Raw genomic sequence first — 26,028 nt, forward strand, 5'->3', positions numbered from 1 at the left:
TTCCAACAGGATAATTGCAAGTGCGAAACAACAAACTCATTTTGTGAGATATCTTCTACGTAAATATCAATCTTTGCAACGGGCGTTCAAAAAATTTGTGTTAAGTAACCTGGTATTTGCTTTTGTTAACGTATGGCACAGCTTCGTCGGCTGTTTTTTCAAAAACCAATTCTTTCAAAGTGAACTAACAAGAGCTTGTGGTGGTTTTTACTTTAAATTAGTGATTCGATTTACATTAAAATAATGATACAGTGAGGTCTGAAGGAAATACCAAATACACGACCTGCGTTTGTCAAACAGCGAAATTTTTTGAACGTTCGTTATTTGTCACAAATAAATTTCTTACCGAAATAAATCCATACATTTTAATTTTTCACAATTTTTAGTCGTCACAATGTAAATATGTATTTTTAAAACCAATTGGGTGTATCTACAGTCAAAGCTACTTACTGATAAGACATTGCAGTGGCAAATCTTGAGGTAACGCCGTCGTTTTCATTTCACGAAAGTAATTTTGCGTCAAAATAAAATGTAAAACATTCGTGACTTTTCACTAAACGAATCAGAATCAGAAACAGTAATCTGTTGAGCCCAGATCTGGCCCCACGGAGCACAATTCAATGGAGAAAAATTGCACGCTTATCGGCATCCTATTAAAAAGACATAAATCGAAAACACAATCAAGAATTCAATTATCACTTTGTAAAGTGCACTTCTGGACCCAACGTGAAAACCTGCAATGAATTTGGTGTCTTGCAACAAGTCACAATTTAAACAATGCCCAGCGATAAAAACGCACGATTGTCAAACATGAACAATGAGAAGCAGCAATTAGTGTGAAATCGACGAAAAATCGTTTTCCCGATGCCTCGAAGGCCCCACCACAATATCCACCTCTTTTAAAAATTGTGCGTGCTTCCAGACAATAATTATTGTTTATGTTGTCGGTTCGAGTCCTTCGAATAAATAAACTAAATAAGTAGTAATATCTGCGGAGGAGTTGTTAAAAAATCTAATGGCCAACACTTAATTGTCTTTGCCATGGACTCGTACACGTTATTACCTATGTAAATGCTACACAATCCCACCGACATTATTACATTTAGTTGCCACCACCTCCACTCCGGCCATGAAATTAAGAACAACCAACAAAACCATTGCCGCATCCATTGATAACAATGGTGCTGTCGGTTTTACTTTCGTTAATTAACCCATCTGGTAATTCACCGCAATTACCTTAATTTTATTGCGGATGTTGTGATTACCACGTCGAGCACATTTCGTGCTCGATTCTCCGTGGCTTCAGCACCTTTCGGGGAAACTTCCTCCGGACCGCTCCAACTCCAGCGAGTGCTCCCGCTGCACCCCGTTGCATTGATCAACATGCTGCACATATTTACTTGCGCGAAACAAATGGAACAAACCGCACGCTTTCATCTCCCTAACGACGTTCGGAATCGAGTTATCTTCAATTTTCGAACGGAACTTCGACGAACACCACTCGACTATGAAATTTCCAACATTCTACCGGAGTTTAATTACGCCAACAATGAAGCTGCAAGCTTAATAAAAACTAATTAGAGGGGTCGTCCATCTCGCAGTGATTGCGGCGCGCCAGGATTCCGCGGCGAGGTCCTGGCGGCCAGGTGCATCTGCACAAAACGTCCAGCTAATTGAGCGACTTTGGAAGAGACGAGGCCAATTTTCGAATATGAAACAATAAATTGTGCATTACGTTCGCTCACTTGAACCCGTTTAAGACGGCCAATTTGAAGCGGAGGTCGAGCACTGCAAGATCTCGATGGAATGCCGGAGATGTGAAGAAACGGATTGAGCGCTAAATAATAACACCGTTCGGATTCTGATTGCAGAGGTGTCATTAGGCCAATTACGCCAACAAAAATAATTCTGTTTCCGCAATCCCAGAAACGATCAAATTAAAACAAAAATTCTACCTCGACTCTTTGCCAGAACTAATTGGTCGCACTTGGAGCACTTCTCGATCCAATTTAAGTGCCCCTGCACTTAATGTGCGATGCACCCCTCGGGTACAACATTGCTACATCCCAATGATTTGGAAAATTTGCTAGATCACAACAATCGAGGCACATTACTCAAGAGCTTTTTTCTCTGCGCAACAGTCCAAGTAAATTAATATTTCCAAAGACTTAAGGTTCTTGTTGTGTCAATATTAAAACGAAAGTGTACCAAGGTTGGCGTTATTTTTATTTGCATCAATCAGATGGTAATGAAAGGAGTCACGGCAATTTTAGTTTATTGAGACTATTTTTCTTTGTGGGACTGAACCACAAAGGTGATTCGGCAGAAATCGATAAATTCACTCCGGATCAATTTATTTTTTGTAGCAATTAATCAATTAACGTAATCGACTTGAAAAAGTAACATTAAACCGTGCTCCACGTTAATGGGAACATGCATTTACCGCGTAATAAACGAACAATAAAAATAAAAATCGAGGATCTTCGGCACTCTCTTGGTCGCACCCACCGAAAATTATTCATCACGATCCGTTGATCACTTTTTTACGTTTTAATTTATTTTCAACAAGACGGTGCGCGACCTCACCCAACGTTACGAAACTTGCTCGACGTGATCTTTTCCTGACATTATTTACAAAAATACTGGCTTCATTCACAGTCCTGAAATAGCACACAGCTACAACCCTATTAAAGGTTTCCCAAAGTGTTTCGTTTCTTATTATGTAACACTAGTCGGCGTCAATTTTCTCCTTGAAGAAATCGAGAGCGACCCAAAGGAGCCGAATCCAAATGTGGCAACTAAGTCGCTCTAACACCCACACCGTCAAAGAAAGAGAGACGCTTACATAAAGATGTTAACACCTTCTGGGTTGATTGGCACTCTTGGTGTCTTCTGGAGTGTTTTTTGCGCCATTTTGAAAAGAAAAAATAAATCTCTTAGAGGATTCTGGATAATTGGATGTGAATGTGAATAGATGAATAATTCTAAAGCAGCACTGTTATTAGATGCTTGTTATATTAACGCTGCAAAATGACAAAATCCACGAGTTATCCTGCAATTATCACGGCCGTGAGACGAAGTCGATGCAGCAAAATTTGCAGTTTTGATAACAGTTCCCGTTGCGAGTGTCTGCCGTACATAACAATAAGCACTTAATTTATTCACACCTTCGTCTTAATGCGAAAAAAATTAAAATTGCCTTCGCATACTTCAGTACTGCCTTTCATATTATCACAACCAGGTGGTGAAGTGAATTCCTAAATCACCGTAGCCAATATGCAAATCGTTGAATTTATTTAAAACCGGGTCCGGACAAAGGCAATTCTCAAAAAAGATAAATGGACTGTCAATAGAGATAGTAAAGCTTGTTTTCGATCGATTAAAAAACAAATAGATACGAAGATAATCTAGGCAAGTAGATCTGGTCTCGAGTAGGAATTTTGGAAAACGTGGGACCATCTGGAGAGTCAACCTGGGTCCGTTGGAGTGGTTGTTTCGCGAAGCGACCGCGGCGCTGCGAGCGTAGAGTCGGTGATTCACCGGGAGCGGTGCAGCTCCGACCACCAATTCACAACAATTACAATAATAAAATCGTCGGGAAATTAACGAAAACAACGTCAAATAATTTATGATTAATTGTAAATCTCGAGATGACATCATTAGACGTTGACCAATTGTTATGGCCTCTTCTTAGGAGTAATTGCAGCCAAATCGGTGCCATCTAATAAATTTACGTTTTGACGTTGAACAACACCATCTTTACTTATCTTTGGGAAGATGGTGGCGAAAGTCCATTACACTCAATCAGAACTCCCATTTCATATTTCATTTTTATGGCAGAGACAAAAACAACAAGAAAAAATTAATGTATACGAAATTTATGATTTGTCAAGACACTCCAATTAATTCGGCGAGAAATAAACATAAATTCGGTATTTTTCAACATCTTATTAAAAATCGATTCGGTCCTGCTGGTCGCGATTACATTAACGAGAATAAAATAAATCAAATTTCCGAATTAACGTCACTCGCATCGACGTGTACGTTCCAATCGAACAAAATAAAATTAACGTTGATGTGTATTGTTTAATTTACATTTTTAAACTAATTCGTCGATCGGGGAACAATTACGTGTTTACATTTCGTCAGATGGCAACGCGAAAACCGTTTTTGTTTTCGGCACGTCGACGTCACGTGAACAACGAGACATTAGGATTGGCGATTGCTGTACAACGAGTAATATGTGAAACATTTTTTTTTTAAATCGGTGTCAACAGATGAGGTGAGATTATTTTGGGAATTACGTTTGGTAATCGGGAAAGCTCGTTGTAGAGCTTCGGACAATGAAGGAAATCTTCAATCCGAGCGTGAAGACAAGAGTAAATAGTTCTTGAAGAGCCCCACGCCCCGTCCGTCTCGCTTTTCCACCGTGTACACCTATTAATAGAAATAATCAATTCAGCTACCGACCTTCTATCCTTGTACGTTATCAATCAACCCCCGTCCGTGCAAAGTCACATCACCGACCAATTAACACCTTTAGGTGAGACTTCCGCGTACAAAGCACAAGAACAACGACAGTGTCGGCCGCGCACCCCAAAAACACCCTTCTGACGCGGTCGCCACCGAGGATGGCGGTCTCGTCCTGGCGCAAAGGTCATAGGTCACCGAGTTCGGCCGGCGAAGTGGGTCACGCAGAAGACCGAGACCAAATGAGGTGCAATACCTGCTGATTTTTATATTCGTACACATCAGTGGGCCCGGTTCGAATCATAAAAGTGATTTCGTGCGGTGCCTGCTAATTGATTCATGGGGGACAAAATGGCGGCCGAAATGGATATTTTTAAAACATCAAAGTTGCACGGCGAACGCCGGTTTTCGCTTGATTCGGCAAAAGATAAAAAGAAAAACGGGGAAAGTTCGCGTTGCCCCGACCGGGAACTACGTTAGCGCATGTTCGATGAATGGGACAAAATGACGGCGTGTTGTGGTGCCAACTTGTCACGGGGAATTTTACAGGTGACGGTTGGCAACGGGGAAATTTCACGAGGGTGGTGGACCGAACGACAGCACGGCCGAAACAAATTTTCTATTTTGTCCAATCAAGGACCTGGTAAATACACTTTTTAGGCACCCTTAATGAAAACGGTAATTTTACGTACCTACTCACGGCGGACTAAAAGTAATTCTTTTTAGAACGCACTTTTTCGGACGCCATTTGTTGATCTATTTAGTAAGTTAGCAACGACAAAACCGACAATTGTCCTGTCACCATAAATTATGTAAATAAGTAATTGTACCGGGTGTTCCATCACTTGTGTCCCGTAGGAAAATGACTTTAAAACTAAATTATATTTATATGAAGGTAGTATAGATGCATAAATACTGTTCACCGCCACAAAAATTGGGTATTACTTTTTTGTTAAAATTAATTACCTAGGTACAGCAAGCAAAAAACTATCACTTTAAAAATTAAATTTTGTTCGATGCAGTTCAAATTTAGTATACGTTATGAAATAGTTATAGAGAAATAAAATCGGTAATTAGAATTTAATTAAAATGTTTTGATGTAAAGATATTTGGTTAATTTAATTTGGGTCCTTCTACTTTATAAAAATTTATGGAAGACAAAGTTAAGTTTGTGGGTATTATTCTTGTCCGCAATTTATGGTACGAAGACCATTCAAGAGGTACCTGCCTGTGTTGCGGCGTCAAACACACTGTAACCCCTCATAAATCTTCGTCTGCAATAAATTTTCATAAAGTAGAACGGCCCAAATTAATTTAACCAAATATCTTTACATTAAAACATTTTAATTAAATTCTAATCACGGATTTTATTGCTCTACCATTTTTTCAAAACGTATACTAAATTTGAACTGCATTGAACAAAATTTAATTTTTAAAGTGATAGTTTTTTGCCTGCTGTACCTAGGTAATTAATTTTAACAAAAAAGTAATACCCAATTTTTGTGGCGGTGAACAGTATTTATGCATCTATAATACAGCGTGATCAACAATGACTGAGTCTGTTGGCAATGAAACAATTGAAAATACTGGTGATTTTTGTCTAGTAATTGGCACTGACCACGCACTGACCGGATTTTTTAACTTGAGATGACATTGAAAACGTTCTTAGTTATGCAGGTTATGTTTATACTGTTACAAAAATTAACCTTCGTTGGTAAATTTTAAATTTGCCAAATTTCATTGTTACCAACAGACTCAGTCATTCTTGATCACTCCGTACCTTCATATAAATATAATTTAGTTTTAAAGTCATTTTCCTACGGGACACAAGTGATGGGACACCCGGTATTACAAATAGTAAATTCCCAGTTTTGTTGGGAAGCTGATAACAAATACTATAAAAAAATTGTTAATATGTATTAATAAATGTATCTATGTATGTATTTGAAAATAAATTTGTAATTTTTCCAATGATGTCTTTCTTTTGCTGTGTATGGTCGCTTAAAAAATTTAATGTGCACTTCTGCCAAAAAGTATCTACCTTTTGTCCTCTCCTGTTTTCAAGCCTCGGCTGCGCCTCGGCCAGAAAACTCAAACTCGGGCAAAAAAAAATGCACTTTTGGCCTTGATACACAAATAACTATACCTATTGAGATGTCGATAAATAGAGTAGTCCATTATTGTATTATGCGTGAATGTTTGCATTAGGCACTATCTGAGTTAAAAATTCGATTTTCTTCTAGTTTTCAATTGAAAATGTAATTGCCGCAAATTTTAGTCCTCTAGGCATGAAATAAAAGGACAAATTCTTTCGTGAGCTAGACGAAAATTTTGGGCCCTTCGAGGCACACCAACCGATTTAAATTCTAACCGTACGAAGAACAATTAATTGTGTTCAATGTTGTCTACCTGTTAATATAGACATTGACTACATTTTTACAGTATAAAACCTCGAATTACATTTTCTGTCGATAAAAAGATATTGAAAATTTCGATTTTATAAAAAGTTTAAATCCAAGCGAAAAATGTACCTACCAACTAAAAATTAATTAAAACTTTTTAATTAAAAACAACTTAATGAAGTATTCGAAGCAAAATGTTTAAAAACTCTGCCTTCATAAAATTCATTGACCACACAAAGAGAATGATTTCATTAAAAGTGAAGAAATGAATATACGAAAGCGCTTTTTCTTATTGATAAAATCAGTAGTAGTTAAAGACAAATAACAATAGGTAATAAAATGTCATTTAAAAAAAGTGTTTAATTCTTTTTTGAACATAAGATCTTTTGGTTTGATTTAGTCATTTGTAATATGTAGTTATTTACGAACCAAGTGCGGGAAGACGATGTTCTCACATGAGCGCATTTTTTAAAGCACGAGCGACGAAGGAGCGAGTGCCTTTAATTAATGGGCGAATGAGCGGAAGATGTCTTCACGCAAGTGGTTCGTACAATATTTTTTGTACAAAAATCAATTTTTTTTTTTTTTTTTAATACATTAAGCATAAACAAACATCAAACCAAGTAGGCAGTGACCTTTGGTTATTAGAAACAATTGCTTCACTTGACATTTCAATTTTTGCAATAATTTGTGAGTTTTGTAGGAACAATTTTCAACGATTATAAATATTTCCCTAATTTTTTAATGGAGGAAAATCCAGGGAAGTTGTATTTTATGAACTAAATATTATTATTATCAAGACCGATTTTTTTTGAATGCCTTAAAGGGCCAGTGTTTTTTGCAATTTTTACATTGGAGTCGATCGGGAAACATTCGTTGCTGAGTGAGCGTTGGATGCTGGAAGCATCGCTTTCAAGGCTATGAGCACAAAAATTAAATTGATAAACTCCCAACTTTTAAAATAAATGGACTCAGCCGACATAATAAAATAGAAAACTTTTCTTAAGCAAACCTAGGAAATTATATAGGATGTTCATTTAAATGTATCTTCAAAGTAGTTGTCGAAGACTCGATTGTGAACGCACCGCGGATTACAGATCACGGATCACTTGTTTAAATCTAATCCCACTTTTTGCGTTGTTTGTGTTATTACTCTACAGATGGACGAGTGGTGCGTTCACAATCGTCTCTTCAACGCCAACTTTGAGGATAAATTTAAATGAAAACCCGATATTTACTACTACTCTAATAGAAAGTAGATATTTCGTCTCTGGAGTAGATAAGGTTTGAAAGTATGTTATTCTCTACGTAGGAAGTCAATGAAAAATGTCCACTTACCATGTCTCGAAAATTTGTCAAAAAATAACTTTCTTTATCTTCTTCGACTAAGCCAAAGTGATATCTTTCGTAATTTTTTGGCATTTCTTTCCCTTATTTTTGGAATAAACAATTCATATTCATTTTACACTTTTCCCTAGATTCTCATTTCGAGGATTATTCTTAAACAGGACTAGATTTTTAAAACTTTTTATAAAATGCAATCGTGGTAGTGGCAAGTGTGCTTACTATGATACATACTCTAATTCTGCGAGAAACTTTAATTAATTTAAGGGTTCTTTTCTTAAAAATAAAATCAAGGTTGTCGAAAAAATTATAGGTATACCTCTGGAGTAACGTGCCGTATCCCTCTCTCTTGGGTGATTGCTTGGGTGAAACTTTACCCGCGGGAGAAAATGAATAAATGATACACTTTCCTCCCTTGTCATACAAATTCACTCTCGATTGCTTTTTAATTTCATTTAGTGCTACAAGAGTCTCTTAAATTACACATTTTGTAATACCTACATAACTTTAGTCTTCATCAATATCAATTATATCACTGCAGAAATTTAAATCCATTAATCTTAAGCCGGCGACTTGAAATTCTCTTCAGATTATTCCACGTATTGTAAAAATGTGTCAGACCGCAACGATTTGGAAAAAACGTCTACATTCCAAAAAGTCTTAATTTAAACAGTTCTGAATTGTTGGTCACAAAAATATGCCTCGCGAGAACATCCCAACACAAATATCTCTTCGGAGCATCAGAAAAAATCCCCGCGTGTAAGCACATCTCAGAAAAGCACAAAATTAAAATGGCGTCACAAAAGCAAACACATTCTGTGTTGCCTGCTAGATAAAACACAAGCTCGCAAATAACCGCAGTGTAAATTAACAGGCGTGAAGATGGAGTTTATGATAAAAAGTGCACCATAATGGCACACGTGACATGCACAGACGAAATAATTTAGCCTTGGCGAGCAGTGAATTTTGGCGTTGCCGACCGAGCGACGAGGCGCGAATGTGCGAGCGATTAATCAAAGACACGGCATTCATTTTCCGGCGGCGAACAGTGGCAGAGATAAATTATTGGAAAATTCTGGCTGTCATTTTGGATCGTGCGAGAGGTGCTCGTTAATGAAACTCCGCTTTGTTACATAAATAAAAATGATTGCAGATAGACGGAGCAACAACGGAGTCACTTTCCAGAACCGTAATTACGCAATTATTAGCATATAAGGCGAATTTTCTGGATTTATGAGGGGCGTACCGTGTTTTTTTCGCGTTAACGAAACTAATAAAGTGCCGGCAACCTTGCTGGACGTTTCGCAAATTCAATAAAAGTGATTTTATTAAATGAAACACCGGTTTCCATTGAAATTATCCAAGAGAAACCTTATTCGACGAAGGTCATGACCAATAATTATTATTGGAATTTCTGGGAGCCACTCGAGTGTGGCCGAAAGCGCAGCTCACGAAATGTACATGTTGAAAAAAGAACGTTACCGGCGGAAAGACGGTAAATATTTGTACAGACGACGACAAACAATAATGGGAGGTGACAGCTTGATAACGGGGAGTTGTTTATTTTAAACACTCACCTAACTCCATCGGATAAAGCCAGGAGTTTATGTCCAGGATGAGATCCATCTTGAAGGACTCGCTCTCGCAATGTAAACGGCTCACTGCAAAGGGAGAAGGCGGAGAAATTAGAAAATTTTATTCCAACCATGAATCACACCGTGCATAAAATCGAATATAATGCAGCCGTTGTGGATATCGAGCGGAAATTTCAAGTGCATGGTCGCAATAATAACAACGACGGTCATATGACACACTCGCCCACAGCACGCTGTTAATCAACGATCTTGACATTGAACCCATTACTTTGCCGGATCTGATACGGTGGGAAATATTTTATCCAGGTGAATAATGTTCGTAATCGCCGTTTTTAAGGGGCGATTACAAGATAATTTGTAACAGATCGGTGCCGTTCTACGCACACGATGGTCAGTCATGCTGAAGGTGTCGCTTTTGGTCGCCACCTTGGCCAAAAATTTGAATATATCACTCATTTAACAGACGGCATTTATGGAATGACATGTTAAGGTAAAACGTGTTCAGAGACAAAACGAAAATTACAACACTTTCAAACCTACCATTGATAAAACACTTGCAGGTACTCTCTTACGAGATACGTTATGCAAGTGTAAAATTCTTTAAATAGCTCTTGTAAAGTATGTAATACCATTGCAAACAGTGGAATAAAGGCTAGTACTTACAGCAAATCTTCTTCAGTTGCCTGATGATCATCTACGTGAGCATCAATAGACTTTTATTTAATATTATTAATCAACCGTTCTTCAAAAACGTTACCTTATTCCAGTTTTGAAATCTTATATTATGTGAAAAACAGAAACAACAAACAACATATTTCTCTCATTTTATTTATTATTATTATTTCTTTATTCTGTGCTTTATCACTTTTGACTATTGGTTGCGTTGTGCCTTATCACATAAAAATAATTTGTTTGGTGTTAATCATTTTCTCTAAATTCTAACTAGATACAGGGTGATTCTGAAATAAGTTTGGAAAAAAATGTGGAGTATCCTTGACACAAAGTAATTTTGCGTAAATGACTTTTGTAGCTGAAATCAAAAGGATGGAAATTACCCCATATCCTTGTACTTTCAAAGCCTATGAATAGGGAAAATTTGTCCGAATTTATTCATTTCATTAGTAACCATTGTTACATCAATTCCACAATATTGTTGATTTCATATAAATGTTCATCAAGTGAGCTGTGCATGTGTAAAAGCACCTTTAATTTACTTACCTTACAAAAGTCACATTTATGAAGGTCATGTCCAATAAATCTTTACTTGGTAAAAATACAAAGACAAAAACAAATAAGAATTACTTTAATTTAATCAGTAAAAAGACGTAACATTGCTTTTGAAATCAGCAATGTTAAAATGGACAAAAAATGAAAAATTAGTCAAATAGGGTTCGCGCAGAGCAAACAACTTTGAAAGTCAAAGTCACTAGCTTTAGCTTTAATACCAACAGAAAATCACATTTTCATGGCTTGCTTAGATGCACATTTATATGAAATTGAGTATAAAGTCGTAGGTGCAAGCACGCTGCTTTGTAAATGTTTCTATGGAAATGATCGAGAGGAGTAAAGTTACGTTTGTGACTGACGGGCACCTTTGATTATTGTTGCTAAACTACCAAGATAATCAGGTAATCACCTTTTACTCAGCAGCGTACTAGCAATTTTGACCAAACTTTCAATCATTCGTATCTCGAAAACGAAAAAACTTTTATAAGAATTTTTTTTTGTCTATGACTTCTTCTCATCATCACCAATTACCGGTATTTTTTTCCAAACTTATTTCAGAATCACCCTGTATATGATGTATTTAATATGAACTTACACTTCTGACATCAACTGTTTAGCAATACATACACATCAAACGAAAAGTTACAAAAGTAGTGACAAAAGAAAATATGTAATAAGAAAACCTGTGGACACAACAACTCTCAGGGAAGTATGTATTATGGTCTAGAAATTTGAGATAATCAATTTTTCAAGAGTTTTTTCTTAAAGATCGGGTTTCCAAAATGTGTCTCTAAAACCCTATCACGAAATTCTCTCTTCGCCCAGTTGCCGACCTCAACTTTGTCTCGGTCTTCAATCTCTGGGCTTAGCACAAAAACACTCACTTCTACTCTTAATGATATAATCTACAATTATTTATCTACAAAATGGCACTACTCCTATTGCAGTTTTAATCTGTTTATTGAATGAAAATCATTAGTACAACTACATATCAATATCTTTCACAAATGTCTGTCAAGGGGGTCGCAACGCGAAACACTGACAAGCAGGTTCGCAAGAAAAACGCTTAATTGCCCCGTGGAGATTTGAACTACCCCTAATGACCTTCGATTTATTCATAGTGTTGCGTCACAACTGACCCCAGTCTACCCTCGCTTACGAAATAAAATGTGACAAAGCTAACTCCGGTATTTTTTTGTGGGTACACCTTACAAAAACCGTTTTCTTCTCACCAAGTCTAAAATCTCTTGATAGGTTCTTAACCGCTTGATGTGAAGGTGCAAAATCCCCTAATACATCAACCACATCCTCACGGATTTCTTGCACGACACTCTATTTTTACACAACTTCTTTGCTTTTCGAATCTCGATATTACAACATTCTTGCATTCGATTGAAACAAATCTGCATTGATCGTTCAACGTCAGAGACAATAAATGATGAACCCACCTCGTAAAAAAAAAATTGTCAACTGCGAGGAGTCCATATGTCCATATTTTGCTAATTAATTACTCACGTCTAGACTTTAGTGCAATAACTTAAATTTTTAACATCAGCCCCATTGTGTTCAACCCCTCCCGCAGAAAGTCAACCAGATTCTTTACATAAATTTAGTCAAAAGATTTTTCAAAGCGCTAATGTAAATTGCTGCATACAATTGCAGATTTGCTAAAACCGTCCACACATTTTCCGCCAGATTTAGATCACGAGAGTGGAACGCCAATAATATAACATCGGATGTTTCTTTTTCAAATCAACGTTTAACAAGTTCAGATCGATGCTTTTTATGTGTTCAAACAATGTTTCCGAAAAAATGTTGCTCTGAAGTGGCGCCAGATCTTTGATCCCACAACGTTAATAACGTTATTCAAATTAGTTTCGTGTGTAGATATTAAATAACAACCACTAAAAAAATATACATACATACTAACAAAAATACAAGAATACATCTCTATTTACTTACTGCGCGGTAAACTGGTAACTGGATGTTACATTTAAGTGACAAGTTGAACTAGTGACGTTGCTTGCTAATCATAAAAAAAATTGATTTATTATAGATACCTTAGTTACAGTTCCGTCCAGTCACGGAAGCTAAATAGCCAATGACACTGTTCGTGACGTCATTTTGGTCAACGTAAACTACACTGACCGGCACAAAAAACGACTCACTTTGAATTTTATTCATATAATTAAGCAATTCATTGTCTTAGAAACATTTTTTGATATCATGTTGTATTGATAAGTGTTATGTAAGTTATTCTTTGCCAAAGAATATCCGACAAACAAAACATTAAACACAGCAAATAAAAGTTTATGAAAAATTGCCAAAATTTGAACAGCATTTTGGATTAGTATCTCGTATTGACAAATTAAATCTTTTAACACGTAATCAACCGACAAAAACAACATGGAAGTAGCGCAAATTTTCTAATAATTTATTTAAACAAAACAATTCGGTTGCCATGGTGACCATAGCACTCCCGATTATTGAAAATATCCCAATAACAAAGAAAAATAAGCACAAATATAATTTCAAGATCATTTATTAAAGAAATCATAATGAGTCGTTTTTTGTGCCGGTCAGTGTATTTAAGAAGGAATACGTCTGTAAGTCTACGGGGTCATTATAAATGATTATCTCATCGCAGTAGGCATCGGTGAATGTGCCGCAAGCTTTATAACATGAGTGAGGCTAACATCGCCGATAGGTAGCGCTGCTGGCGGTAGTGTAAATTTGTCTACTAGTTTGTCTAACGTTGTGAAGCTAGTGGCACATCCCAAATTTGTGTGGGTTTTCAACGCCAACTGCGATGGGACAATCATTTATAATGACCCTGTATATCTGTTTTTCCAACAAATGTGTATAAACAAAACCTAAAAATTTGTATGCGAATACTCAAAGTTAAAAAGTACAAAATGGATCAAAGTAAATTCCAAAAATCGATCGATCTATGTGAATTTTGGATTGCTCAAAAACCAACAAATTATTTGATGTTTTGAAAATATTTGTAAATTGTGTTTTCGTGCAAAAAGATCGGTTTACCTTTGATAATTAATATTTACGAAGTGTTGAGCACACACAGTAATAAAGTAATTTCCACAACACTTTTATTATGAGAACTGAAAGCAAGAATCACAGTTATCCACCAATATTCTCGGCAATTATGTATAATCTGCATATTTAGACGTTTATCTGATTGTTTTTATTCCACAACGTAAACATGAAATGCTAATAAATAAAACGCACATAAACGTGTTATTAATTCCTGTAACTCATACTAAAATGTATTTACTCTAACGATAACCGCACATCAAAACAGATCGTTCTTCATTTTATTAAAAGAAAATTATTTTTCCTTGACCAAAATCGCCGTTGTCCTTGGAACGATCGCAAAAACTCCGACGTCCACCCAAGAGTCATCACTTCCTACAGCTTCCCCCATCACAATGAAATAATAAATCTGCAACTATTCAACACCTGGTGCGCCAACATAAAACAATCATCTTTCCAAGACAATATTTACACTGTTTTTCTTTTGAATCACGCTCTCCGTTTATCTACAAAGTAAACAGTAAAACTTTTAATGCAAGTAATTTAAGGAGCCGCGCACACTTAATTAACATAAAAACGAGACCCCCCCTCCCCCACGTCAACAATTTTATTCGGGACTCGCATTTTTAATTAAATCGACGTTTCGGAACAAGTGGAAACTTGTGCCGAAGAGTTCCGCCTCATTTGCCTCGGCGACGACACCGGCGGCCTCTGTTCAAAACAATTCAATTTACTACAGCCGCCCCCGCAAAATTAAACCACCCCCAAAAAAATGAGCGACACAGAGGTCGAAAAGAATCCGTGCTCTTCGCGTTGAACTGCGCCCCATTCGAACATGACAATCGGAGGAGGCGTCTGTCATTTTGACGCGTCCTTTTGAGGTTAGATCGAAGATGGAAAAGTTGGCAATGAGAGAAGGTGGTGGTGCAAAATTCCGGCGGAATGATAAAACAGAGTGGCTGGAGTCGTTCCCTCATGCATTTCCCATGCGTTCCGCACTCTCTTGGGACACTCCGTATATAGATCAATATGTAATTAAGGCGGCGAGCAAAATGCGATAAGGCAGGTTGATCAGGACTGTACCTTTGTGAGCTTGCACCCGCCGTCATGCACTCGTCCTTCCACTGCACCTTCGTTAATACAGTCCAGGAGGACTCGCCGGCGCGGATTTAAACGCGACCTTTTTGACAGCGAGGGAAAACCCGTTGCGAAGGATGACACCCGCTCGACAAAAAGAAAAACCAGAGAGAGAGGAGAAAGCGCGAGTGACGCAGTTCGAACGGGCGTAATGACGTCAATGCGCCCATAGCCACGACGTTACTCAACCGCCCACCGCCGCCTTCAGCCCCTAACAACACATTCGATGATGGTGATGGCGGCGATGATCTTTTTGCACAATTAAACCTGCACCGTTCCGGATCGACGGCGGCGCCATCCGACGCGCGTGCATGGTCGAGGGCATGAATGGGACGTTATCAGCGTCGACCGAAGATAAACATCGACATGTGCGACACGTTCGATAAGCGGGAAAGGGGGCGGCTGCCGAAATCGTGCGCCATCTTAAAAAGTGACGCACCGATCGCTGATTACGGTGTTGCCGATTAGTGGGCAGGAAATTGCCAAACAAAAATAACTGATTGATGTGAAGGTCAATGTTTCAAAATGCACGAGATAAAAGTGATTTCTTCGAGACCGCAAGAATACAGTTTTCTTTTGTCCTGGTGGAACATGCGTCAAGGGTTGGAAGGTCTCGACGAAATTCGATTGGCAAAAAACGCAAATACGCTTTTTAGAATGCCATTTACAAAAAAGCTAATGTAAGCTATAAAGACAGTTTTTGATCTAAACCAGATGGAAGAACAACGTATTCTTTCAATAAATCCAAGACTGAAAAAAAAATCGCCGTCTTTTGTTTCCTCCAGTTTGATTGGAATCGTTCGTGGGTAATGGTGCTCAGACCTTTTCTAGAATAAATAAATTTGTAAATCTCACGCAATCGCACAATACTGACAATTATAAAATTCCAAATTAAAGTACTAGAGTACTTTAATAACATGTGCAGATATATTATAATATATCTACACCCTGATAACAACTACCGATAAAACACGTTGGTGGTGATGCATGAAATAAAAAAACTTGATCTGCAAATCTGTTGGTGGAAAGCTGGTCGTACCACACATCTTTCCAAAAAATCTACAAGGTTCCTACAAACAAAATTATCATATATAAATTTTCATACAATTTTACTTCAAGACGATAAAAAATTCTCGGTTTTTGTAACTGAAATATCTTAAGCAAAATATTTCTTGGTCTTTCTTATGAAGGAAGGAACTCACAACCTTCAAGAAAGTAATTAAATTAGAGAATGAACACCAGCTGTAACTGAGTGCACTTTTTCGCAGTAACAAACATGACAAAAATTGCTTTACTCTGATTCAAACAAAATTTCCCAGTTCACCTTTAGACTTTTTCCTATTAATTGTCATTAACTCATCGATTATTATTATAAAAAGAGAACACAGCATCGATAGGTTCCATTTATTTATTAACAGGCATCTTTCCGTCAATTATTTTGAAAGCACTACTTTTTATAATAATTTATGGTGCTGTACGGTCACTTTTACGCATCACCCATGTTGTATCGGGTGTTCATTTAAATTTTTCCTCAAAGTTGGCGTTGAAGAGTCGATTGTGAACGCACCATGGATTACAGACCACGGATCAGCTGTTTAAATTTTGCATTGTTTGTGTTTTTACTCTGCAAACTGACGGAGTGGTGCATTCACAATCGACTCTTCAACGCCAACTTTGAGGAGAAATTTCAATGAACACCCGATAGTTTGTTCATATGACACTACGGATTAGAAAAAATACTGAAATAAAGTATGCAATACGAAGTAATGAAGTTTCAATGGTTTCCCGGCGACCACCCACCCAAACACTGACCACACTCGAAGTTGCTTAACTTCATTGATCAAATGACGATAGTGCTTTCATAGCAGTTCACCTGCCGTATTATTATTATTTTTGTAACTTCCTAGTTGCTTCTTTTTTATTTTCAAAAACTATGTAGGTCCTAATTCAGACATTGATGAGTTACTCTATCTTTGAATAAATTCTCATTTGACATAATCCTCCTTTAATTTTAAAAGCTTAAGACACCAGTCATAAAACAATTCTATAGCTTCAAAAAAATTGTCCATCTTGGTCTGTAAAATACCCCTCTACTGCACTTATTGTATACCGTTTTTTGAAGAAAATAGAAATTGGTGATAATCCGATGGTACCAAATCTGGCGAACATGGGAAACGATCAACAAATTCACAGCCCAATTCTTTAATTTTTTTGCAACGTAATAGAGAGTCGCGAACAAGTGTGTTTGTTCTACAGGAAGAACACACCTTTGGAAATTTTTCTGTGACGTTTCTTCACAAACTTCACAGCTTTGCCTTGTTCGAAGTAAACTGTCAGAATGATCCCGTCTGTTTCTAGAAACAGACTTCTGAACAAGAAACTATGTACTTCTGATGAGTAGAACCAAAATATTTCCATTCCTCTGATTGTTCTCTTATTTCCGAATTATAATGGGGAATCATGTTTCGTTTATATTTATGTACAATACTATCCAAAAAGTTAGAAGAATCGTAGTCAAAACAGCCCAAAGAAACTTGGATGTCTTCGTTGTCAGTAGTTTTTGGTCAGCATTGAGGTATTTGAAGCTCTACTTAGAAAATATTTTTTTCGTACACAAATCACTACAAATGTTATAAAAGACAACTTCATTGGAAATATTCTAGTAGGTACAGAATATTTTATCCCAATTCGCGAAACGTCCAAAATCATGTCGTCCACAAGTAGGATTTTTTCTGGAGTGGATACAGCAACGAATCTTCACGGTATTTATCTGACTTTCCTCTTTAAAATTCAAAACCCAATTTTTTATAGTGGCAAAAGAATGACACACATCTCTATAAAATTTGTTTGCCGTTTCAAAAATAAATCCTTTAATACTCAAATTATTCGAAATTAAAAATTTTGTCTGTCATGTTTTCTACAAAACTTCACAATAAACAATTACATAGTTAAATTCTTACTTGATCCAACATCATACTGGTTTCCACTGGAACTATTTTTGCTTTTCTCCATCAGGAACGTTTGATCAATACCTTTCGTATTATTCAGTATTTTTGTTCCGTAAATAAATAGTATGTAGTTTATTTAATGAGTTCGTGTGTAAATTGGGCCTTTTTTCTCACAAGTGGGCCATTATTAAAGGCCCACGAGTGCCAAAAAAATTTACACACGAACGAGTTGAATACAACGCTTAAAATCTTTAAAATTAGCTTGACGTTTCGTTTTGACAAGTTGTGACATTTATCAAAATTCGCAAATTCTGACAGTGTCGAACAAAAAAAGTTCAAATCTTCAAAGTTTTTTAAAATAATCACAATATTGTAACAATTACAATAGAGCATTATGCAGTTTGAATGGTGTATATGTTGCATAATGCGTTTGAGTTTATGACAATGGTGAAGTCCTAAACACTTTCTTAGAAGCAAAATGTATTATCTAAATGTGTGCCTCTGGTGCAGGATACATTTCCTCGGTCCCGTCTATTTTACCACACCACTCGTTAGCCTCAAATAGACCAACAACATACAAGCTCACTACATTTCAGTTAATCCTTTGATGACAGGAAGTAATCCTCCAACTTAGAATTGGTAAACTCTGGCAAAGCTGATCCACCAACAATTAAAGAAATTAATTTAGTCATCTTCGACGCCCTCAAAATAATAATTTCGATATAAATTGTAACAAAACCAACAGTAGTGCCGTTTCAGATTTATAATATTAAATGGAAAATATACAAAACAATTCCATGCTCACTCCCAGTGGAGATTAAAAAAAATTATAATAATTTTACTTGTTCATAAATTTATTGTTTCCACATAAAAATATTACCGCTACTTTTTTACGTTCTTTATTATTAAAAATACTTCTTCATATTCCCGTCACACAAATATGTATTAAAAAGTTCATTTTTGTTGAGTTCCTATCAAATCCACGTATTTCCTTATTTTAAATGTCAAACTGACTCCACGTTGATTTTTTCCATATTTTATAACGAACTATGTCAATCACTCTCGATTTTAATTTATTTCACGTTAGTTACGCACAGCTACTTTGCTAATAAAAATAATTTGGGCGACAAAAAAGAAGCTTAAAATTCGCACAAGAATCCGAATTGGAACAACAATAAAACAAACCGAATAAGATTAGATTGCATCTTAAATGTCAACAGTAACAGTAGTCTTTCCCATTTATAATCGGTTGTTAAACAATACAAGAGAATAATGCTCCAGTAACATTTAAATTGCCACAAACAGTACTATGAACGAGCTATCGTTTCAATTTAACTGTAACTATAAATTATGTAACTTTTTAGTGCTATAATTTCTCTTGAGACTCGAGGCAACTTTGTTATCTCCCGCCGGTCCAAAATTTGGTGTTTACATACTGCGAATGTCTCAGAACAACTGATCCTGAGCATTACACTTAGCAATTTGCAATGTGTGTGCTACACTTAAAATATTATCACAAGAATCTGCCTTCCGATTTTCCCTCTCTGACAAACTAAAAAGAGAGAGTTTTTCCTCTAAAAGATACACCATTCAGATTCATTACAAATTATTGTTTTGTCTGTAATTTGTTTTTAATTTAAATGAGACACTGGTAAATGTGAAAAAATAAATTGCAATTTATTTTGCAAAATATTGCTTGTACGTCAAACACATTGACATAACTCACATAGTCAACTCTGTTTAGTCTGTAAAAAATTAATTGACCAAGATCTCGACACGATTCTAGGATGTTGTGAGTCCTAGAAATCACAAATGTATTTATTGCGTCATGGAAAGCGAAATGTCAAAAAATGTCATGTATAGGGAAAGGTGAACACAAATTTTATCTTTTCCGCATATCAAATAAATATTCATATTTTTAATGAATTGTCTGTAGTTGTGAAAATGTGGAATTTAAAAAAAAGTGGCTTATTAATCTGATAAATACACCCTGTATATGCAAATAAAAAAAGATTTAATCACATTAGTCGTTATCAAGTAATTGTGATTTTAATTGGCTCGCTTATCATAATGATAATAGAATATTTTTTAGTAGGAAATGTGGATTTTGTTGATCGGCTGTGTATAGTGATTTAGGGCGGGGAGGGAGGTGGGAGGTCGATACAGAGTAAAAAGTGTCAAGTGATATAAGTTGGTGCAGAAGCTTATGTTAACAAATCTAGAACGCTTTCGCTCCGGAACATTCCGGGCCACAGGCAGCGCAGGATAAATTTCGGCAAGCCCCTATGAGTGTATATCATGGGGATTTATTAATTCACGTGGGCGAAGGCATCGGAGGATTGAGCGTTCGGCTCGGTAGGGCTACAGTCGCCATGTTGCCGGCGCCAGGGTAACAAAAAGCTCTCCGATTGGCTGATAATGGCCCCCGGACACACCCAACTGTTTTTTCATGCCATTACCACACGAGCCGACTCATCCTAGTTGGCCTAGGTCGCGCCGGAAAGTCCCATTCCCGTGACAAATTATTTGAAAACAACTCCGATGCAGGACCGGCGGTCCTCGAGTCATCGGAAAACGAAATTGGGAAGACGAGGGGTGCGATCCGACCGCCACATCATCCCCGTCGCCCTACCCCGTTGCGCCAACGTGGCGACAAGATGGCGACCTTAAACAATATGATGACGGCGATCGGTAATTATTGACGGCCGGTCTAGGCGGCGGCGGTGTAAAATGGCCGGCCCCGGACATGTGACGGCGAATTTCTTTGTCAAGGTGGAAAGGGGAAACGGTGGGATAAGGTCGGGGGTGAAGACGAACATTACAATATCGACCGATTTCGCCCATCGGCTTTATTGCGTAGTTAAGACGTTCCGCCCAATTTTCGACGCCATTACGACTTAAGATGTCACATAAGGAACAAATCACAAGGAGCAATTGTTTGCCAAATGATAGGCGAATAAAAGAAAACACCCACGACTATAGATATAGAAACGATTCCTCTTGTTCTAAAACAAAGGAACGCGTTCTATTAAAGAAAAAAAAAGTACTTCGAATCCTAGACTTCACGAAAGATCCTTGAATGTTACAATTTGCAAAACAAGGATTGATCCTGTTGGCAAAAAAACTTTGTTCTCTCTTTTTAAATCTCCCAATACAATTTTTTAACAATAATTCTCCAATAAAAAAAAAAACTCTACCTTTTGTAGTAGGTACTTTTTTTACTTCTCGATTTTTAATCAAAAATGTTAAACAATCGGAAACATTATCTTGGCCCTTATCTATCATAATTTTTTTTTAGGATAATCTGCAAAAAAAAGTAAAAGATCTTTCTAATTTTCAAAATTTCTCTTTACATAAAAATGTTTTGTTATTCTGAATTGAGTAGACTCTTTTGTCTTTCCTTCAAAATTTTCTTCTTACATTTTATAAGAAACTAAAAATTTGTCCTCTTCGTCCTTAAACCACAACAAATAAACATATAAATATTTTTTCAACTTCTTGCTTAATCTGTATAGGGCGTTCAAATGAAATCCTGGGCTGGGAAGGCGTTACAAACCGTCAATTGCTTTGCTTTTTTAAAGTGTAAATTGACAGTTCTAATTAGAGCATGTTGACAGCTAACCTAAAATTTATAAACAAAAAGTTTTTCTGTTTTTTCTTTCTCTGCCTTGTTTTACATTAAAATTAGAATAACTAACGATTCCTATTCTCGAAGCAAATATCTCTTTGCTGAAAACAAACATGTTTAATCATGTCCCGATTAAACATAAACAAATGTCATTCGTGTCAAACTGCGGGAAATTCAAATTTCTTCTTTCTGAAACCTTAATCAAACAGAATTTTCAAAAAAAATCTTTATTTCTTTGATTCCTTTATCTCCCTTTCAAAATTTTTGGACACCTTCCTCACAAAAAATGTCCTCTTCATCCTTTGACCACAACCATCTCAACCCACCACCATTACCGCCATTAATGAGCCGCGTCAAATTTGGTGCCTGGTGCAAAAACCATCTACAAGAGGAACCTCGAAATTGCCCATTTTAATTTTTTCACCAATTGCACCTCTTCGACCATAATGGTACCAGTTATGTAATTAGTAACGCATTGTTGTTGGATGCGGGACAGCTAATGAGACGCACGGCTTCTACAAACTTATGATGACGAGTTCAAGGTTTCCCGCAAAGTGAATGACGGTTCAATTTCCATTGTGTTGAGTCTTCGATAAACATCTCAGGACGGCTCGGTACTAGACACGAAGCAGTTTCTCACTAGAATCCAGACGATTGAAGCGAAAAGAAAGCAAACATTTTCGATTTACAACTGTAAGGACGTCGTCTGCGTGCATCGTTACGGACGCATCAAGAGACCTTTGGCCGGTATCGAAGACGATTGGCATTGCGAAGGTCGGATGCCAAATGCGGCAATGCGAGTGAAGACTGTCGGATTGATGTTGTTGTGGTCTTGAGAGGGGCGAAGGTGGGCGTGTGCTGGTGAGAAAAATTTGGGGAGCATCCCCGCAGAGCTCTCGTTAACGTTTTTAATTCTGAAGCTAAACCAATTTATATTGCAAATGGTCAGAACCAAGTTTAAGAGCTAAATACGAGAATGTGATCACAATCAATGTACGACCAAGGATTGACCAAATATGGAAAATCAAAATGATGATGTAATTAATACCAAAAGCGGTGAAAGAAATACCTAGGAACGTATACAGCACAACACTTTCCGAAAACCAGACGGTAAAAGGAAATTCCTAGTCAATCCAAAAACTTTTAAGATAGATTAATGCGTCTTTCTAAGGTGCCACCTCTTGTGGTACCAGTTTAAAGTTAAAAAACCATTTCGTTTATGCTTACGATTCTTATCACTATCCCTACCAACAACCATTTCCATCGAAACAAAGCTTGTAAAAGATTCTCAATTTGGAACAATGGCGTTTAGAACACTTCAAACAAAATTCCATCGTATGAGATATAAAACATTCGTTTCAAAACGTGATCAGTGTGAATACAGACATGTTTTGAACTTCTTAAGTGTCTTCTAAAAATTCTATAATATTCTCTTCTCGTAAAGATGGAAAAATCACGTTTAAGAAATTCCCCAATACCATTTAAAAATTTCGTTTTGAAATGTGATCACTATCAAAGTTGAAATATTTTGGACCAATACGGTTCCTTCTAAAAAATCTATTTCACACAAAAACAGCAAAATAATATTCTATTTCTTGTAACATTGCAAAAGTCTTTTTTAAGATGCTCCCAAAAAAATTAATAGTACGATTTCAAAATTGTGATTTGAAATGTATATCAAAAGTAGAAATATTTTGAACTCGCTGTTTCTTTTAAAAATTCTGCTTCAAGCAAGAGTGACAACAGGATATTCTCAGGCTCCTACACATTACAAAAATCGCGTTTAAGATGCCTTGAAAAAATTCAATCGTACAATTTACTATCACTACCAGTGTAGAAATATTGTGGACCTGTTAGATTTCTTCCAGAAGTTCTATTTCACACAAAAACGGCAAAAGAATATTCTATTTCTTGTAAACATCGGAAAAATCTCATTTTCATGTTCGTTTCCCGAGATACTAACGTGAAAAGTGGTATATAACTAAATACATACATTGTTTCCGGTTTATATGTATACCTAACTTGACATCTATCAAAGATAACCTCAAAATTTACAATTAATTAATGTTTTTTAAGACTTTGCCCAAACAAACGCGAAAAACGTAATTCAATATTCGTGCGCTGTCAGTTTTCAGGTATTCGGTCTGTTTTGGATCACTCGGCTAACGCCTCGTGCTTCAAACTTGGGCCTCATACCTGAAAAGTGATCTAGTAGCGCTACTCATATGAAAATAACTATTAGGACCTTCTCAAAAAAATGTTCATCATAGGACTCCAAAATTTCGTTTTAAAATGTGATCAGTATCAAAAGTAGAAATATTATTTTGAACTCGCTGTGCTTTAGGCCAGGTAGATTTCTTGGAAAAGTTCTATTTCGCGCAAAACTGGTAAAAGAATCTTCAATTTGCCGCAAAAATGGTAAAAATTGCTTCTCACATAGCGCCTATATGCAGTTATTTTTTTCGGATTTTATCTACAAAATCAACTTTGAAGGAATGCTTGTCTTTGGTTGGTTAGTAGTCACCTAAACGAAGGTCGGTGACATATTATTTTTTAAATAAGTACCTACCTGTAATAATCAATTTGGAATTAAATAAAAACGCAAAACTTTTTTCTTTTTGGATTTTCTTGCAGTGGAACGTTTTTTCGAGGTAAGTGAACACTCATTTGATAGATATGTAGGTAATTAAAATAAGGAGGTCCGTGACATTTTCTTTTTTTGTTTACTGTCATAGTTTTTTGATATTTTTTTACAAAAAAATAAATGCGAAAATAGGCAACCAAACATACTTAAGACGATACTCAGTTTGTTGCCGAAACATGATTTGTGGCTCCCAAAAAAGCCATAGTACGATTTGAAAATTTCCACTACTGGGCATATTGTGTTTCGCAACAAAATAAATAGAAATCTGGTCAAAAATTTTATTATTATTGACAACAAGTTCTAGGCACAAAAAATCTGTCACTGTACACAACCTACTCGCGGATATCTTTTATCTGATCGCTCATCAGTTGCATAAAAACAACATTTACAAATGGGACTCGTGAAATCCTCATTTTTTGTGTAGTTTAATTGACCATGACTTTTATTCACTGTGCCAAGATAAATCTTAAACTCAAACAAGCCATGTAAAAAAACAATTACAATACAATACTTTCCGCTGTTCACCATGTACGTTTTATCAAGACGATGTCAAGTACTATGTATTTAAAAAATTATGCACATTGTTGTAACCCAAACCGACACCTAAAATTAAACACATTAAAGAAAATTTCACGGTTTACTTCGAAACCTTTCAAAAATTGCAATTTTATGCAGAATCATGTGACAAAAGCGAAATTCTAGTCCGGATAACGGTGGCAACTACCTATTCGGGAAAAAATGTAATTCGTGACATGTACAAATTTATTTTTCTCCGTAATATCAGACCGTGACCACATTATTAAAGCCACCCAAAACAACCAGTTTTGCAAATGTTTGTCGTTTGTTTGGTCGCACCGTACAATTCCCGAAACCCCACAAAAAAAAAATCTTCTATTATGCAACATCGTGAATCATTTCTGGCCGACAAAATAAACACTCTCCGCTTCTGTTTTCCTTCCATTATGGTCCCTAATTTTCAGGTTAACTGGTTTTATTAACGCAATAAGCTTCCTTTCGACTTTTAAGCACCGGCGCTTTGTCTACGCCGCTTCCACGTCCAATCGAACGTCATTTTTTATCGGTCATGTTGGACAAAAACCGCTTTGTCCTTGTCCCCTTTGAAAGAAAGCTCACGTCTCCATTATGAAAGGAACACACTACAAAGCTTTATTAAAATCGTCTTATTTCTTTCCTTCCCGGTAACAACCCTCGCCGATATTTTTAGCACCAGTCTATCTTCGCAGATGCTGTATTTTTACGCGTCCCATTCAATCCTCCCGATCGCGATCGATAAATCGAGCCCCACCAATAAACATGGAAAATGAACGGTCGCGTTTCTGCTAAACCAAACAAATCCCGGCGCACCATCTCGAGATTAATTGCATTTTTTACTGGTTTACCGAGAATAGCGATTGGAAATTCCAGTCTCTTCCGCTCGCTGATCACCAGACAGCTATGACATAAGTGCACAACAACAAAAAATCAAACGCGCAGATAAACCTCGAGGTTTTGGTGCGCCAAGATAAGCCGTGGAGGAACCGGGAGGACACATTTTCCTTCCAATTGGTCGCGATTTGACGGT

The 26,028-nt window shown here is 36.7% G+C and overlaps 1 protein-coding gene across 4 annotated transcripts in view; it reads right to left on the reverse strand.

Moving 5' to 3' along the window:
* The window catches only part of Polr2H (DNA-directed RNA polymerases I, II, and III subunit Rpb8), a 68,134-nt gene that overhangs the window by 36,450 nt on the left and 5,656 nt on the right, over window positions 1-26,028 (reverse strand). For 2 of the 4 annotated variants that reach the window (XM_069039598.1, XM_069039601.1), the window contains exon 2: window positions 9,794-9,877. The exons of 1 other annotated variant lie outside the window; for it this stretch is intronic. In XM_069039598.1, coding sequence (XP_068895699.1) covers window positions 9,794-9,877 — 84 coding nt within the window. Of the gene's footprint in view, window positions 1-9,793; window positions 9,878-14,080; window positions 14,224-26,028 lie in introns of those variants that run through there. One more of the 4 variants, XM_069039602.1, reaches the window with a different exon arrangement.

This window comes from Tenebrio molitor, chromosome 2 (assembly GCF_963966145.1).
Source record: "Tenebrio molitor chromosome 2, icTenMoli1.1, whole genome shotgun sequence".
In the NCBI taxonomy this organism is placed as follows: domain Eukaryota; kingdom Metazoa; phylum Arthropoda; class Insecta; order Coleoptera; family Tenebrionidae; genus Tenebrio; species Tenebrio molitor.